The 17,302-nt window shown below is 44.1% G+C and overlaps 1 protein-coding gene across 4 annotated transcripts in view; it reads left to right on the top strand.

The window, feature by feature from the left end:
* Positions 1–17,302, top strand: part of LOC126377714 (lysine-specific demethylase lid-like) — a 67,043-nt gene that overhangs the window by 32,718 nt on the left and 17,023 nt on the right. For 2 of the 4 annotated variants that reach the window (XM_050025489.1, XM_050025487.1), the window contains 18 exons: positions 882–1,076; positions 1,929–2,107; positions 2,491–2,662; positions 3,002–3,200; positions 4,182–4,297; positions 4,915–5,134; positions 5,931–6,139; positions 6,898–7,068; positions 7,612–7,829; positions 8,521–8,642; positions 9,224–9,369; positions 9,975–10,127; positions 10,587–10,675; positions 11,926–12,043; positions 13,436–13,595; positions 14,612–14,682; positions 16,261–16,369; positions 17,023–17,154. In XM_050025489.1, the coding sequence (XP_049881446.1) occupies positions 882–1,076; positions 1,929–2,107; positions 2,491–2,662; positions 3,002–3,200; positions 4,182–4,297; positions 4,915–5,134; positions 5,931–6,139; positions 6,898–7,068; positions 7,612–7,829; positions 8,521–8,642; positions 9,224–9,369; positions 9,975–10,127; positions 10,587–10,675; positions 11,926–12,043; positions 13,436–13,595; positions 14,612–14,682; positions 16,261–16,369; positions 17,023–17,154 (2,779 nt within the window). Of the gene's footprint in view, positions 1–881; positions 1,077–1,928; positions 2,108–2,490; positions 2,663–3,001; positions 3,201–4,181; positions 4,298–4,914; positions 5,135–5,930; positions 6,140–6,897; positions 7,069–7,611; positions 7,830–8,520; positions 8,643–9,223; positions 9,370–9,974; positions 10,128–10,586; positions 10,676–11,925; positions 12,044–13,435; positions 13,596–14,611; positions 14,683–16,257; positions 16,370–17,022; positions 17,155–17,302 lie in introns of all 4 variants that reach the window. The other 2 variants (XM_050025488.1, XM_050025486.1) reach the window with 1 other exon arrangement.

Raw genomic sequence — 17,302 nt, 5'->3', positions numbered from 1 at the left:
AGTCTATCAAAGGCCAATTCCTTGACTTCCCTATAAGACACGACGTTAACCTTTTCTTTAATCTGTTCCATGTAAGCTCTTCTTGGTCTTCCCCTTCCTCTCTTTCCTTCTAGCTTTCCTTCTATGATGTTTTTAATGAATTCGTCGTGTCTTATTAGGTGTCCAATCATCTTGCCTCTTCTGTCCTCAATAATTCTCAGTATTTGTCTCTTTTCCCTTACTCTTACTAGCACTTCCTCATTTGTAACCCTTTCTGTCCAACTTATTCTTTCCATCCTCCTCCAACACCACATTTCAAAGGCCTCGAGTCTCTCTCTGTCCTTCTGTGTCAGTGTCCAAGTTTCACATCCATAGAGGGCTATACTCCATACGAAGGTTTTGACACATCTTTTTCTGATAGATTTGGCAATCCTAGCCTTGAATATGCACCCTTTGTTATGGAAAGCTTGTAATAGTAATAAAATTAGGGATCACAAAGTGATTTGCCCCCGCCGGGATTTGAGCCTGGGCCCTCCGGATCGTGAGAAAAACTCAATCACTGGACCACGGAAGCTGTTACCAACTTTTTTCTCTTTTTAATGCAATCTGACATCAAGGACATTCAGGCGGTTTAAAATGACGACATCGAAGCAATTCATCTAAGAAAGAAGTGTTGCAATTTGATATTGGCGCATGTAAGAGTAAGTGCGCAAAGCAAACAAATGTCAAAAAGCAATATTACTTTCTTAGATGAATTGCTTCGATGTGGCCATTTTAACCCCCCAGCAATATTTTTGAGCCTCCATGCTGTTAGACTTGCAAGGCATGGAGCTTTCTCTCTATTGGTTACCAACTGAATGAAGATATTTTGGAGTGTGTGTGACATCAAATGTTTGCTCCAGCTCAAGATGGGCCGTGAATGCATCCATCACTACTCTACGTTGCGGCGCTACTGCGTGTTCTCGCACGACGAGCTGGTGTGCAAGATGGCGCTGGAGGCGGACTCGCTCAGCCTCACGGTGGCGCTTGCCGCCTACCGGGACATGCGCAGCATGCTCCACGACGAGAGGAAGCTGAGGAAGTGCCTGCTTGACTGGGTAAGTTCTTCTTCTATCGCGTAGAACAGTGGAACGATCTTAAAAAATGTGATATGATGCCAGCTCAAACCTCCTACAACCCGCACTGGAGCAGTGTAGTGGATTCTCCCTTTGAGGGGACGCCTGAGCCCAGCAGTGGGACTATAAGATGTCGTTATTTATGACGTTAATGGTTAACCGAAAATGAACTTACTGCCTTTTGCGTGTGATCTATGTGTAACGACTACTTACCTACATCAGTAAGTAATAACCGGGACCAACAGCTTAACCTGCCTTCCGTAGCACAGATCATGTTACTTTCGGACAATCAGGTGATCAGCCTGTAATGTCCTAACCAATCTCCCCCCACCGGGATTTGAACCCGGGACCTCCGGATCGTGAGCCGAACGCTCAAACCTCTGGACCACTGAGGCCGTTATATCTGTATTATAACATAAAGGCTAGGGGGGTTAAAAAGGTCACATAAAAGATGAAATTACTAGTTGATATAACTTTTATATGCGCAAATGTCAAATTGCAACACTGCTTTCTTAGATGAATTGCTTCGATATGGCCATTTTAACTTCCTTAGAATCATGCCTCAAAAGTTGTAGTTTCGATGTATCCTCCGATACATCAAGCACTAGTAGTATCGATGTACAGGATACTATATCGGAGGTGTGCTGACGTGCAGTGAATGTGGCCGCACATTCACTGCTAAGATCGGTTACGTCAGCCATATAAGTGCGCATCTTAGGCGTTCCTAGATTGGAGACTTATCGCCATGGCCGAATACGGCTGGAAGAATATACAGGATATATTTATTTGTGCAACAAAGTGTAGTATATACTGACTCACCATTCGATTCCACAGGGTGTAACGGAAGCCGAACGCGAAGCCTTCGAGCTGCTACCTGACGACGAGCGCCAGTGCCACCTGTGCAAGACCACGTGCTTCCTATCCTGCGTTACCTGCAGCTGCATGCCGCACGTGGCCTGCCTGCGACACTTCATGCAGCTCTGCACCTGTCCTGCACAGAGGCACAAGCTCAGGTATTGTCAGATGCAGCCGCTCCCTAATCTACTCAAATTCAAATTCTAAAATATCTTTATTCAGTAAGTAACATAGTTACACTTTGAATCGTCAATTTTTACACCTGGACATAAAAAGCCTATATACGTCCCACTGCTGGGCACAGGCCTCCTCTCAATCAACCGGAGGGGGTATGGAGCGTACTCCACCACGCTGCTCCACTGCGGATTGCTGGAAGTGTTTTTACGGCTAATAGCCGAGACCAACGTCTTAAAGTGCCCTCCGAAGCACAGAATCATCTTATTTTTTCAGACAGTCAGAACATTTGTGACAGTATTTTGATGTGTTATCTTTAAACACAGTTTCGCCAGGCCGCTGCTAAAACTGATCAACCTCTCCCCAGATACCGTTACACTCTTGACGAGCTTCCAACTATGCTGGAAAAACTGAAGATGAAGTCGGACCTGTTCCGGGAGTGGGCGGAGGCTGTCCAGAATGCTTTGGACCCGGACACGCCCAAGACTTGCGACTTGGACGGGCTGAGAGCCCATTGGAAGAGGGCGCATGATCTCAAGGTATGTCTTTATCCCTGGTCTAAGAACACGAAATAGAAGAAAGGTTGGAAAAGCCCTAACGATCCTTTTGTATGAGAACCGCTGCTTTCCTACTACTCCTCAAATTCCATAGCCACTTTATCGGGAATTATATTTTATGCGATAGGATGCAATTTTATCATTACTTTTCGTAAGACACTGCACACAAAAATATTTTTTTTTGCCGATCATATTAAGGTTTTTAGCTTTCCTGCGAGAGAAGGAGGGATGTCCTTGCATGATAGCCGGATTGTGAGCCCAGCGCTCAACCAATCGATCACGGAGGTCATCATCTGATTTATTCTTGCATTTCTCTAACAGATGCACAAAACGGAACTGGTCCGTGCGCTGGAGACAGCGATAGAGGACGCGGAGAAGTGCCTGTCGGTGATCCAGCAGCTGGACCTCAACAAAATGCGCACACGCACGCGCCACCACGACCCCAAGTACCGCCTCACCATACACGAGCTCACGCTCTTCGCGCAGGAGATCGATGGATTGGCTTGCGTGCTGCCTGAAGGTAGGAAGAGAAAACAGTTGGATGACGTTTAGTATACTAACATTTATACTCTTAAGCACAACCTGGACACTCCATAGAAAAAAATAATTCTTACCGTGTGCCGTATAAAGCATAAGTGCGACCGAGACTGACAATTCGCGCTCTCCCTCTTACTCCTTAGAGGCTTACATAAACAGCCATAAATAGGCCCCTCCTCAATCAACCGGAGGGGGTATGGAACATACTCCACCACGCTGCTCCAATGCGGGTTGGTGGAGGTGTTTTTACGGCTAATAGCCGGGACCAACGGCTTATCGTGCCCTCCGAAGCACGGAATTATCTTACTTTTTCGGACAATCAGGTGATTCAAGCCTGCAAAAGTCCTTACCAAACAAAGGACAGTCTCACAAAGTGATTTCGACAATGTCCCCATCGGGAATCGAACCCCGGACCTCCAGATCGTGAGCCTAACGCTCTAACCACTAGACCACGGAGGCCTTAGAGGCTTACGGCCATTTAAGACTAAAGTAAAAACTAGAGGGGTGAAGTCGACGCCCGATACGAATTGGCGCTGGGCGGAGAGTTAACTTATTATTCTTTATTCTGTGCCTGTAGTTCCGTCACAGCGCAGACACTCTATACAAACGAGTGCCTTACTTCGTGAGTCCAAGCGAGATAGGTAGTCCGCACTCGTTCCTTTACTTCTTTCAGGTGAGCCGTTAAGGCGTAAGAGGGAATCTGCGGATTGTTTGTCTCGCTTGCACTTACGTTGCGATCTTGGTATGCACTGTACGGGGTGTGCTAATGCCTAGGGGTATTTCTACAATATTAACAAAGTCCGCACGCGTTCCCTTACTTCTTTCAGATGAGCCGTTAAAGTGTAAGAGGGAACCTGCGGATTGTTTGTCTCGCTTGCACTTACGTTGCGATCTTCGTATGGACTGTGTGTGTGCTAATGGCTAGAGGTATTTCTACAATATTAACAAGCTGTTTTGTCCCCAGGATCAGCAGTGAAGGAAGTACTCCGGCAGACAGCGGAGTTTGAAGCTAAAGCAGCAGATATGCTGAATAAAGACCTGGACGAGACGGACCCCGCTACTGTTAGAGAGCTTGAAGAGGTATGTTTTTTAAATAATGTAGGTTGGTTGGACCACAATCTCACCTGATGGTAAGTGACGATGTGGTCGAAGGTGGATCACGCTTAGCAAATATGACTCTAGCCTTGAAGACTCCCATATTATAACGATTTGGAAAAACAGACCAAGGCAGATAGTTGCAGCCCTTCGCTATTCGCGTCAAAAAGGAAGAGGCTTTTAGTGTGGATTGGTGGTATATCCACAACATAGGGATGAAATGCCCGTCTACGTCTAGTTGTCCGTAGGTGGAATGGAGTGGGTGGAATTAACTCGTGAAGTTCCAGCGCACACTCACTGAAGTGTATCCCTTCGTCTGTGTTCTACACTTTAAAATAAATAAAGTACAATACTGACCATGTCTTAGGCTCGCCTTTGTAGTTGGAAAAACAGACGACGGCAGACAGTTCCACTCCTTCGCTGTTTGCATCAAAAAGGAAGAGGCGAAACATTTAGTGCGGATATGTATGCGTAATATTATGTAAGGTTTTGTTGTAATTTATCTTATTTATGTACTACTTGTTTATGTTTATGTACGTGTGCTTTGTTTGAATAAATGTTCTCTCTCTCTTTCAATGTAACCAATTAAATCTCCCCTCCAGGTGGTAGAACTGGGGTCGCAGCTCTGCATAGTTCTCCCTCAGCTACCGCCTTTGCAAGCGCGTCTCCAACAAGTGAAGTTTCTAGAAGAAGTGCGCACTTACAAGGAGGAGTGCTCCACGCTCACCCCAGAGGTGATACAGCGCTTGTTGCACGACGCCGAGAATGTACTCCCGCACCATAAGGTGGAAACCGAGAGGGCCGCGCTCACACAGCTGAAAGGTGAGTTTGTATGGGACATACCTAATAGTCTACCATTTATGGTTAGTCACATCTCTAGCGCGAGCAAACCAACGCGTCTCAGTGTTTGGATCTTGCAATTTCTTCAAATATTTGTATGGGGTTTTATTATACAACCAGCGCTCCCTACAGAGTTTCATTAACTTCTGTGTGTCTGTCTTCTGTTCCTTACATCTGCATTCTAAGTGGTCGCCATGGCCGAAATCGGTCGGAGAGATCATCATCATTCTAAGATATTAACTCGAAACTTCCTCCACTCGATTCGGCTTCAGTTGAGCATTTTGCTACATTTATGTCCTCGATTCGAGGAATTTACTCACTAGAGTCGAACAAAATCATATTGCCATGGTAGAACAAAACAAGGTATGCTCAATTTTATGAAAAGCCGCCATTGCTAGCCGTTTGATGACGTAAGTGTTACATGAGTGTTACGATAAAATTGGTATCTCCAACATTCCAAGGATTTTAATTTTATTATTGAAAACAAAGGGAATTACTGACTCACGTTCTTAATTATCATCAAAACTGTGGTTCTATCCTTTTTTACCCGACTGCGCGACGCAAGAAGGGGTTTTGTGTTTATCAGCTTATGTATGCCAGCCCGCACTGGACCAGCGAAGCGGATATGCTCCATACATTCCACGATTGATTACGCGTGGTCTAGGCTTGTATTAAATGATGTGCGCCATCTGTTGGATATGGGCGGAACTTGCTCGACAACTAGTTGGGTCCGGGACACTTTCATTCACAGAATACTAAAGCACATGCTCCTTTCCAGCCCAAGTCGAAGAATGGGAGACTCGCGCCAAAGCAGTGCTAATCGACACGTCGAAGCCGTCGCGTGACAACGACGACGTGGAGCCTCAGTACAGCACGTTGGCCGAGTTGGACGCGTTATTGGCCGAGGGAGAGGATATAGACGCCGCCCTGCCATCCTACCATACTCTGCACACTGCCGTCAGCCATGCCAGGGATTGGCTGGCTAAGGTCAGTACAGTATACACATCCCCTTTTCACAAAGTTCCCCTTACCTATCCTGAAGATTTGACAGGTCCAGTACAGGGTACAAAAAAATTAAAAAAGCTGTATATTTCAGTGTATATCAATTCCTTTCACCCGAAGGTTCTCTTCTTCTAATCCTTTTATCCCTTGTTGGGATGTTGCAGTATACACATTCCCCTAGCATTATCCCGTTTTTCACAGGGTCCGCTTACCTATCCTAAAGACTTGACAGGTTCGGATGTTGGGCTCGAATAACAGATTTCCATTCCTCGCTAGCTTTCGCAGCGTCTGTAGCTTACTCCCATGACATGCCGAGAGTTTTCAACTCTCGGTAACCGAGCCACCCTACCTAACTGGAAGAAATTGTTGCTTAGCAATAAGGTCGCCGATTGTACTTCTGCTGTCTTTTGTGATTGTCCTTTATGTGCAATAAAGTGTTTTGAATTGAATGAGGCACTTCCAGGCTATGTTCCCCAAAAATATATATAAACGGCGCTGTAGAAACGGCAGAGTTGCCTACTTTTAACATTCTAATTTTATGGATAACAGACATATGCATCTTTTATCTTTGTTTTTATGTTGTTATTACAAGATCTTGTATTGCACACTCACGACTATCCGTAACTTCATCACGACTTCGTCACGACTTGGATCGCAAGATGAACTAAGTACCCACACCTCACCGAGATTTCTGTTAGACCAACGCCCCGTAGCCGTGTTAATATTTAACTTTTTTCCCGCAGGTGGAAGAAATGCAGTCAAAGGACCTGTATCCCTACATGCATAGTGTAGAGGCGCTTGTACGGCGCGCGCAGCAGATACCACTCGCGTTGTATGAGAAAGAGCAACTTGCTGCGGCGCTGCGCTCCGCCAAGGACTGGAAGCGAGGCGCCGCTGATATGTTCCTTAAGAAGGTAGGTAACTAAACAGCATACAGGGTGTTAGTGACATCGTAACGAAAACTTTGAGGAATGATTCAGCTCATTATTCTGAGTTAATATCAAGCGGAAGTTTCCTTCGCCAAACTATAGAATTGAAAAAAAAAAACAACATGTATTTTGCGACGGAAAATTCCACTTGATATTAACTCAGAATCATATCTGAATTATCCCCCTCAGTATTCGTTACGATGTTACTAACACCCTGTATATGTCACACAACTGGGCACAGGCTTCCCATCAACCGGATGGAGTATGGAGCATACTCCACCACCTTGTTCCACTGCGTATTAGTGGAGAAAATAAAATATACTTTCATTATTTCCATCACTGTTATAGAAGCGATTGCCTGTCTGACCTTCCAACCCGCGAAGGAAAATCCAGCCCACTAACTAGCGTTATCCCGGATGTTTTCTTAGCGATTCGAACCCGGTACCTTTACCACAAAGTCCGATGTGAAGAGTGTCATGATTCCGAAGAATTAGTGTGGCATTTTCTAACTCCAATTCTCTGTTGCAGAACTGGCCGTACTCCCTCCTCGAGGCGCTGTCCCCCCGCACCGAGTGCGGGCCGGGCCGCCGCCGCACCCGCGGCCCTCCATCCACGGAGCCTCCGCCCTCCTCACTGGAGGCTGGCTTGTTTCTGAGGAACTTCAGCGAAGACTCCACGCCTACTGAGATAGTCGCCGCCTTTAAGCAGGCTGAGGGGCGCGAGTTGCAAGCTTTGAAGGAGATTCGGTGAGTTCTTCTATCGTGTGGGTGGTGGTGGATTACCAACCTCACTAGCCCAGTTGTCAGGGTCATTATTGAGCCACCAAAGTCCACCTGTCATGATCCCTAGTCCGGAGATAGACCGTGGTTTAAATCAGCATTCATTGATTCATTCGGCATGCGATACGCCGTTCCTTTTTACGAATAGGGTCTACTAGGGTTCTTCTATTCTAACCAGCAAAGCCCTAACGCGCATTTTGTACGAGAACCGCTGCCGCCGGTTCAACCCCACTCTCTTCTACTACTACTCCTGCAAACAGATAACTACGACAGCTCTCCTGCTTCTCATATTCCATAGCCACTTTGCCGGTAACGTATATTGTAATGTAATTCGTAAGATACTGCATACAAAAGTATTGTTTTGCTAAATAGCCGATCATTCTAAGGTTTTTACCTTTCCTTTGATAAGAAGGGATCTCCGTGCATGTTAGTCGTTATTTGACTTTTTGCCCTGGAGGTTATAATACTCAAAACGACTTATTGATATATTTTCGCGGAGCTCCGTGCGTCGTAAAGTTTGCGGTCGAGTGGAGTGCAAAGTGGAAGTATGAACTATTTGATCAAAGTTGTAGGGCGCGCGTTTCGCGCTCATTTGGCGCGTCCATACTCTTTCTTCTATTCCGTGATTCTGACTATTCAACATGTCGTCTCCCAACAGTTCCCGCAACATGCGCAAAGAGGTGCGCGCGCCGGCGTCTGCCAACGTGACGTTCTGCGTGTGCCAGAAGCGGCAGTATGGCGTCATGACGCAATGTGAGCTGTGCAAGGATTGGTTCCACGGTAAGATAGATAAGATATTATTTATTGCATTCCTGATGTCTCTACAGAGGTCTTAAAAGTAGAGGAAAGTACAAACAGGAACACATAATAACGGGTTCTCACAGCGTTTAAAGCAGGGATATGAGACTCCCAATATTTATGTGTTTTAATTATGATAATAACCGCGTAAGGGCACTACAACAACTTAAAATTATACACAATGAAAACAGAAATCCAAGAATAAAAATTATGAAGATTAAGTTAAAAAAAAAATACGTACATTTAAAATAGGATAACTTTATTCCCAAAACAGTGCAGTACAATAGTAGAACGTAGTAGTAGTAGTAGTTTTAAGATTTGTTAAAAAACTCCTGCAGCGTATAAAATGCTTTTTCAATTAAGCAAGTGCACTAATGCCGTGTTTATGTAGTTGTGTACCAAAGTTTAGACGATATAGTGACTAAGATTGAGAAGGGAATTAAGTTGGTTTGGGTTTTTTTATGTGTCCCCACAGGGATTCGGAGAGCCATTGGGTTCAACAGTCGGGCCACAGAGGCCTGTCATGATGATGTGTGTCAATTAAAAAATCCGTCCATCCACAGCAAACTGCATAGCAGCATCCAAGGAGGAGCGAGAGGAATCCCCGGACAGGGTTGAACTCCCCTTCCCAGTACCCGAGCCGAAATTCCTCTGCCCGGACTGTACCAGGACAAAACGACCAAGATTAGACCGCATACTGGCGCTGCTGGTGAGTTTAAAGTCACTTATGTTCAATTCAAATTGGCTACATGATATGGTCAAAGATAAATCATTCAATCTATAATCTAAAGTTAGTGACAATGTAACCAAAGCTATAAGGGATGTATCAGCAGGGCTAACATGCGTAAAGCAGTTTTTCTTCACCGCGGAGTACGTGATGATAATTTTATGATCCACACATGAATTCGGAAGAAATTTCGAAAATCATTGGCCACACAGTGAGAGTGAAGCGTTCATCCAAAAGGGTTACTTATAACTTGTATAATAGTTAAACACTGAGGTTTTGATTTTAAAAGAACATTAATACCAAATGTTCGATTCGACTCGACTATATTGTTTATTGCTGGTTGCATAGTCGTTTCATGAACCATGTCAGGGGCCTTTAGCTGCTCAGTAATAAACCTGACACCAGGGTTTAAATATTCTTTATCTGCATATTATGATGGCGTATAAGTTTGTAAGTTACATATGAGTTTCACATCACAGACCCTTTCTGGCATAACAAATTAGAAGTTCACTAAGGTATTCACTAGTGCTGTAGTAACATTTATGGTTGATGAGATCACCCCCCTCACGAGCCGCCCCCGCCCGCAGGTGTGGCTGCAGAAGCTGCCGGTGCGGCTGGCGGAGGGCGAGGCGCTGCAGTGCGTGACGGAGCGCGCCATGGCGTGGCAGGACGCGGCGCGCGCGCTGCTGGCCGGGCCCGCGCTGGCCGCGCTGCCGCAGCCGCGCCGCCCACACGCTCAGGTACCGCCGCCGACGCCGCCGCCGCGCGCCGTACGTATCGCGTATGAGCACGATGTGAAGGATCGGCTAGTTCCACCTATACAACACAGATGGCGCTCATCGTTACAGCGCAACGCATATTTACAATTTCCTACGTAACACCGTTGAATCGTCGATCTTTAGTCATGATATTCAGAGTATGAATATGATTATAGTACGGCTACAGTTCAGTAATATATAATCATAAAACTAGATTCAAGTTTAGTGAAATTTCAAAAAAAATCACAAGCAGTTTCCATCTTTTTCAGCCATCCTGACTTTAATTTTTTTTTCTGAACTAGACGAAATCTCAAAAATGTCCAATCCCTTGGGATCCCGAATTTGCGATCTCGAGTCGCGATTGCATTCCCTAGTGACCACACGTAACCTATGCAGTATGTTTTGTATGTATTAATACTAATATCAAACTCTGTGTCACAGGCCAGTCGAGAAAAGTCAGACAAGCTCAACGCAGAACTGAAAAAAGCTACGGGAAGGGTCCACGACTCACACTTGTCACAAAACTCTAGGTAAGCGGTATAGAATTTTACAAGTAAAACAATAGGCTAGTTTCCAACTAGTCAAATCAGTCACTTTTTACTAAACGTCAAAACACGAATTTACTATGGCATCTAGTTTAGGATTCAGCCTCTACAAAATATTACCATTTATTTTTGTAGAGGAAATAAGGATTTTACTTATTTTATTTACTTACAAATTTGTAAGAAAAAGCACGCTGGAACGTCATAGAAAAAATGATAAAATATCGGATTGAGCCACCAACAGCCGTGAATGTGGCCGCACATTCACTGCTAAGATCGGTTACGTCAGCCATATAAGAGCGCATCTTAGGCGTTCCTAGATTGGAGACTTGTTGCCATTGCCGAATACGGCTGGAAAGGATATATGATATACGTACTTACATCAGTAAGCAGTACCCGGGACCAACGGCTTAACCTGTCTTGACAATCGGGTAATCGACCTGTGATGTCCTGACAAGAGGACTATAACATACATACATACATACATAAACTCACGCCTATTTCCCACCGGGGTAAGCAGAGACTATATAATTCCATTTGCTTCGATCCTGACACACTTCTCTTGCTTCCTCCACATTCATCAATCGCTTCATAAACGCACGCCGGTTCAGAGTAGATCGTATTGAACCTTTTATAAGGACATCTCCGATTTGATCATCGTAAGTCCTTCTCGGTCTTCCTCTGCCAGCCCTACTATCAACTTTCGCTTTATATACCGCTTTTGCAATTCTATTATCCTTCATCCGCTCAACGTGTCCGAACCAACCTAACATTCCCTTCTCAATCCTAGTCACTATATCGTCTTTTACACCACATCTCTGTCTTATCACACTGTTTCTCACTCTATCACTCAACTTCACACCGTAGATGCTACGCAAATGCTTCTTCTGCCATACCCAACATTCACTACCGTACTTCAGCGTAGGGACAAGCACTGCATTGTGAACAGCCATCCTCGCATCTTGCGAGGACTATAAAGTGAACTATATACACACCTCACCGCCGCTTTCTTTTAGACCAACGTGATAGGTGGTGAGCTGTATCGCCGTCTATAATGGTGGAGCCAACTGTGTTAGTGGAAACTGCACTAAAGATAAAATGATTCATAAAAGGATTGATATTTCCAATCCCGCGGGATATCGAATTTGCGATCTCGACTCGGGATTACATACCCTAGATATCCCATTGTTCCATTGGGTTTCTTTTAAGCTTATATTTTTGTTTGTTATTTCGTCCAGGTCTTCAGCGAGTGTGGAGCACGCATACAGCGCGACACCCCGGTCTCCCGGCACGAGGGTAGCGCCTGGCCTCTTACTGAAACTGGAAGACCTCATGATGGAAGGAGATTTATTAGAGGTACGAGAATTGAACAGGATCACCAGACATGATAGTACAAAAATTCAAAATTATTCTTCAAAATTGGCTTATATAGTTAGTGTTTTTAGGTGCTGCCACCAAATAGGTTCAAATACGAGTAATGACTAAGCTTATTAAAAGATATGGAACATCTCAGTAAAAGTAGATTCTTCGTCTTACGACGTAAAACGGAGGGTTGTCAGACCCTCTGGTCACAATATTTGGTGACAAGAGTGATGCTGTTGGCAAAGGATGTGTCGGGGTACCGAGGGTAGTACCCCGCTAGCCACAAGGTAGTGTGAATCAGGATCGACGGTCCAAAGGTATCATGTTAGAAGTAAGGCTGCGTTCACATTGACGCGGTGCTTGGCGGAGAGGAACGGAGATGTGCAGGAATCGACCAATCACCGCGAGGGAGAGAGTGACAGAGCGTCTTCGTTTTTCGCTCTCTTGAACGCTGTGATTGGTGAAATCCGCACATCTCCGCTCTTCTCCGCTCATTTCCGCGTTAATGGAAACCCGGCGTTATGCTTGTAGAGTAGTGTTTGTATTTTATTAATGAGTTTGTAAATGACTATGTAGCTTATTTTTTCTACTCCTCTACTTTAATCTGGCATTTAAATAACCAAAAAGTCTAATATAAGTACATACATAATTAAACTCTTTGAAAAAGTGTACGCTCTATGGCCTATAAAAGCATTGTTTACAAAGTGTAACTGTACTATAATGTCGCCAAAAAAGCATTGTTGTTGTTTTTTTTTTTTTTTTGACCTGGAAACTGGCACCTTTACTTTGTTTGGTGCCATAGATATACTATAAAAAAAAAGTATACATTTGCCGCCATTTTCCCGCGCGTTGGAAAATAAATTGGAAAATTTTTGTGTTTCGTTTCAAAACACTAAAAAGTATAAAATAAAAAGGAAAAATGACGTCGTCGTAGAAAAAGTATTGTATGCAACGTTGTATAACTAGGTCAAAAAATGCTCGTGGCGTCTCTTATTGCGATGTTCGCCAAGGCTCACATCGCAACTCACGCCACTCGCATTTTTTGACCCTTCTTATACAACTGTTGCATAAAATACTATTATTTTCAGTGTACAGGGTGTTAGTGACATCGTAACGAATATTGATGGGGATGATTCAGACCACAATTCTGAGTTAATATCAAGCAAAATTCATGTTTTTTTTAAATTATTTTCAATGCTATACTTTTGCGATGGAAAGTTCCACTCGATATCAACTCAGAATAATAGTCTGTATCATGCCACAAAGTTTTCGTTACGATGTCAGTTACGCTCTGTATCCGCGCTACGCTCGCGCTGTGCAAACTTCGTTGTCGAGTGTGGGTAGAAATAGCTGGTGGGCGGGCGTGGTAACGTGTGGCTGTGGCAGGTGCGGCTGGAGGAGCAGGCGCAGGTGTGGAGCGCCGTGGTGGCGGCGCGCGCGGCGGACGGGCGCGGCGCGCCGCGCGTGCTGGACGCCGGGCGCCGCAAGCGCGCGCAGCGCCCGCCGCGCCCGCACCGACAGCTCAAGCGCACGCGCGCGCTGCACGGTACGGCCTCACGCACACCTCACCCGTATTGGGACTGTGTTGTGGAAACTGCACTCGAGACAAATTCACTCGTTGGTGCAAGGCCGGTATTGGGGTTCGAACCGGCGCTCCCCAACAATAACAAGCCCAACTACAACTATTATAAGGCCTTTTTTGACGTGACTTATTGTAAATTCGCCTCCTATGACAAAGGGAATGCTGAGATTTTATTCAGCTCCCATATAGTACAAAATTTAAAACAACAAGCTTGAGAGTGCCCAGTTGGAGGCGAACCTGGACTGGACGTCGTCTGACAGGAATATACTTCTAAAAAAAAAATTGACTAGTAGGCCGATAGCAAAAAGCCCTGAATGAGGGAAATCGTCGACCACACCAAAGGACTCCGTATCGGAGTTCTGAAGTATTTGTTGGAACGAGCTAATTGGCCGGCTCTATGGCTAGAGCAATCGGGTCGTCAGGATCATAAGTTACGTCCTTCACTAGAAGACCTTAAACTTTATATAAGCCCGTATTATATATTATCTTGTTCCCTCGTGTGAGATGGATTACCGATCTCATCAACCCTGACGTCAGGGTTATTATTGTAACGACTACATACTTACATCAGTAAGTAGTAACCGGGACCAACGGCTTAACATATTTCCGAAGCACGGATCATCTTACTTTCGGACAATCTGCTGATCGACCTGCAATGTCCTAACCAAACCAGTGCTCACAAGTAATTTTTGTAATTCAAACCTGGAACCTCCGAATCGTGTGCCCAACTCTCAACCACTGGACCACGAAGGTCGTAATACAGGGAGTTAGTGATTCAGATCATGATTCTGAGTTGATATCAAGTGGAATTTTTCGTTGCAAAATTCATGATATTTTAAAGTATTTTCAATTCTATACTTTTGCGACGGAAAATTCCACTTGATATCAACTCAGAATCATGGAATCATCTCTCAATTTTTTCTTTACGAAGTCACTAACACCCTGTATATATAATCTAAAAAAAAAATTGTCTATAACAGCGACGGCAGCACCGAAGACGACAGTTAAACGAGGCTCAGCGACCACCACCAACTATCTAAACAGGAAACAGGTAAGAATAGAAAATATTGGCACAGTAGGGCATTACACTCGGTCAAAGATAAAATGCTAATCTAGAAATAGAAGCCAATCTAAGATGATTGAAAATCAATCTCATTTTGATTTGAATACTTGCAAACCTAGTTAAATGAGATATTTTTTACGAAACGTCAAATGATTTTTTTCTCTGGAGTTTGTGGAGATACTGACCTGTGACGTCATCAATAAAAGCGGCCAAACGTTCTCATCGAAATAAGTCGGAAAGTAAAATGAGTTGATTTTGATCATCTTAGACTGGCTTCTATTTCTAGATTAATCTTTCGAACGCCGGAACGCGGATCTCGACCAGACACAATGTAAAATCTATTCTATCTATTGTGTCTGGTATCTCGGCATATGAGAGGTTAAGTCAATCAAATATGTTGTCCTTATTAAACCGAATGTCAATAAGTGACTTTCCAATCGGCGTTCCCCAAAAACACGATATATGGCGTTGTTAAGACTTCTTATTTCATGGACATATACATCTTTTATCTTTGTTTTTGGGTATAAATGATAACCCTTTGTATTACACCAAGGTACAAAAAAATTACACCTTCCACCATTATTATTCTGATCAAAATAAAGAGAAGCAATATAGGTAGCAACATCATTCTATACATAATGTTATCTATATATCAAGCAACAATTAGTTTTATATATTCTTCTGCCATTACATTTTTAAATAATTAAATTATGTACCCCAGCAAAATTGTTTTTAGTGTTGTGTTTTGTATTGTATTGTAAAGGGATGTCCTTTAATTGGCAGAATCTAATTGTTCTAGTATAAATCCGCATAACAGTCTTGGCATAACGCAAATGCGCATAATATTAGATCCGCCTAATAATAAAATCGCATAATACTAAATCTGAATAACAATAAAATTGCATAATACAAATGTGCATAACATTATCTATGTATAACTTTATTCTTTATAAAATCAATTTGCAAAACATATTACTGAGTAGGTCCCCACTACCCATACAGAGTTATTTAAGGATAGAAATATAAAAAACACATAAAATTATGGCGGCGGTGAAGATTTGTTTCGTAACGACAGCAGTTACGGGTGCGAGCGAAGCGAGCACGGAAATTCGCGGCACCCCGACACTGTAGATATAGGTTACGAAGGCCGAGTGGGTTAGGTTACTTGTGACCATCGAGGCCCGAAGGGCCGAGAGGCGGCGTTGAAGACATTTTAAGGTCACTGATTTTGAGGGTTTCACAAGGCGTCTCATACAATTTGTTAAGAATTTTTCATGTGTATGAAAACTAACATTATATTTATTAAAATTATGCTTTGTTATTGTTATGAATATTGGTATGATGCACATTAAGATTATGCGTATTCATTTTATATAAATTAAGAATATGCGGTTTTATAATTATGCGGATTATGTTATGCGAATTAAAAATAGGAGTATATAATGTATGCGTTTTAATATAGACCCATTGTAAAGTCCCTCATTGGGATTGCCTGTAATGTCTATGAAAGTTGTGAATAAATAAGTCAATGTTTACATAATAAGGGGTAATAATTATAATCAGCAGGGTGTGTCTTCGGGGTCGGGGCTGATGATGCGCAAGCACTACATGGCGCGGCAGGAGCGCCGCAAGCGGGGGTTGGCGGCGCGGCAGCCCGCCAGACATCCCAGGATGGGTAAATACTTCATTTACATTTTGTATGGACCCGTGGTAAGGTAACTCAGTTGCAAGAACGTTCAACTTACACTGTAAGGTCGCATTTTCGTAATCGTTTTTCGAATTCATATTTGGATCATCAATGATTGTCACCTTCTCAGCTGTGAAGGAATACGTCGTGAGAAAACCCACATATCCGAGTGCGTTTTGGAAGTAAGTGACCTAATCAGCATTGGGCGGGTTTTCCCTTCGCGTGTTGGAAGGTCAGACAGGCATTCGCTTCTGTAAAAGACCGGACCTGTCAAATCGGGAAAGGTAAGCGGATCCTGTGAAAAGCGGGATAGTGCTGACTGATTAATTCATCACGAAATCTCAGAAACTACTAGTGTAGCAGTCTTAATTTTTGCATGGGGGCTCCTTTTAAGACGATTTTACACAAAATCAACCCCTAAGGAGGTAAAATGGGGTGGCAAAGTTTGTATAAAACTACTATAGCATTAATATTAGGGTTTGCACAAAAACGCGAACGAAATGCCGTATAGAATTTACATTAAAAAACATAAACAGCCTATATACGTCCCACTGCTGGGCACAGGCCTCCCCTCAATCAACCGGAGGGGGGTATAACATTTAGTTGTTAGATAAATTACTAATTTACTTCATTCCGAACAGCGAACCAAGGCCGCGGCGCGAGCACGGCAGCTGGTACGAGGCGCGCGGAGGCGGCGCGGGCGAGCTCCTCGTCAGCTTCCTCCGCCGAGGAAGACGAGGACTGCGCCGCCGCCGACTGCCTGCGGCCCACGGGTCAGTATACACATATTGCTTTATTACACACACCCACCCACACACAGACGCCCACCCACACACAGACGCCCACCCACACACAGACGCCCACCCACACACAGACGCCCACCCACACACCCACACACACCCACACAGACATCCACCCACA

Source organism: Pectinophora gossypiella, chromosome 24, assembly GCF_024362695.1.
Source record: "Pectinophora gossypiella chromosome 24, ilPecGoss1.1, whole genome shotgun sequence".
NCBI classification, from domain to species: domain Eukaryota; kingdom Metazoa; phylum Arthropoda; class Insecta; order Lepidoptera; family Gelechiidae; genus Pectinophora; species Pectinophora gossypiella.
The sequence above is the reverse complement of the archived record's forward strand: the minus strand, read 5'-3'. Positions and strand labels throughout refer to the sequence as shown.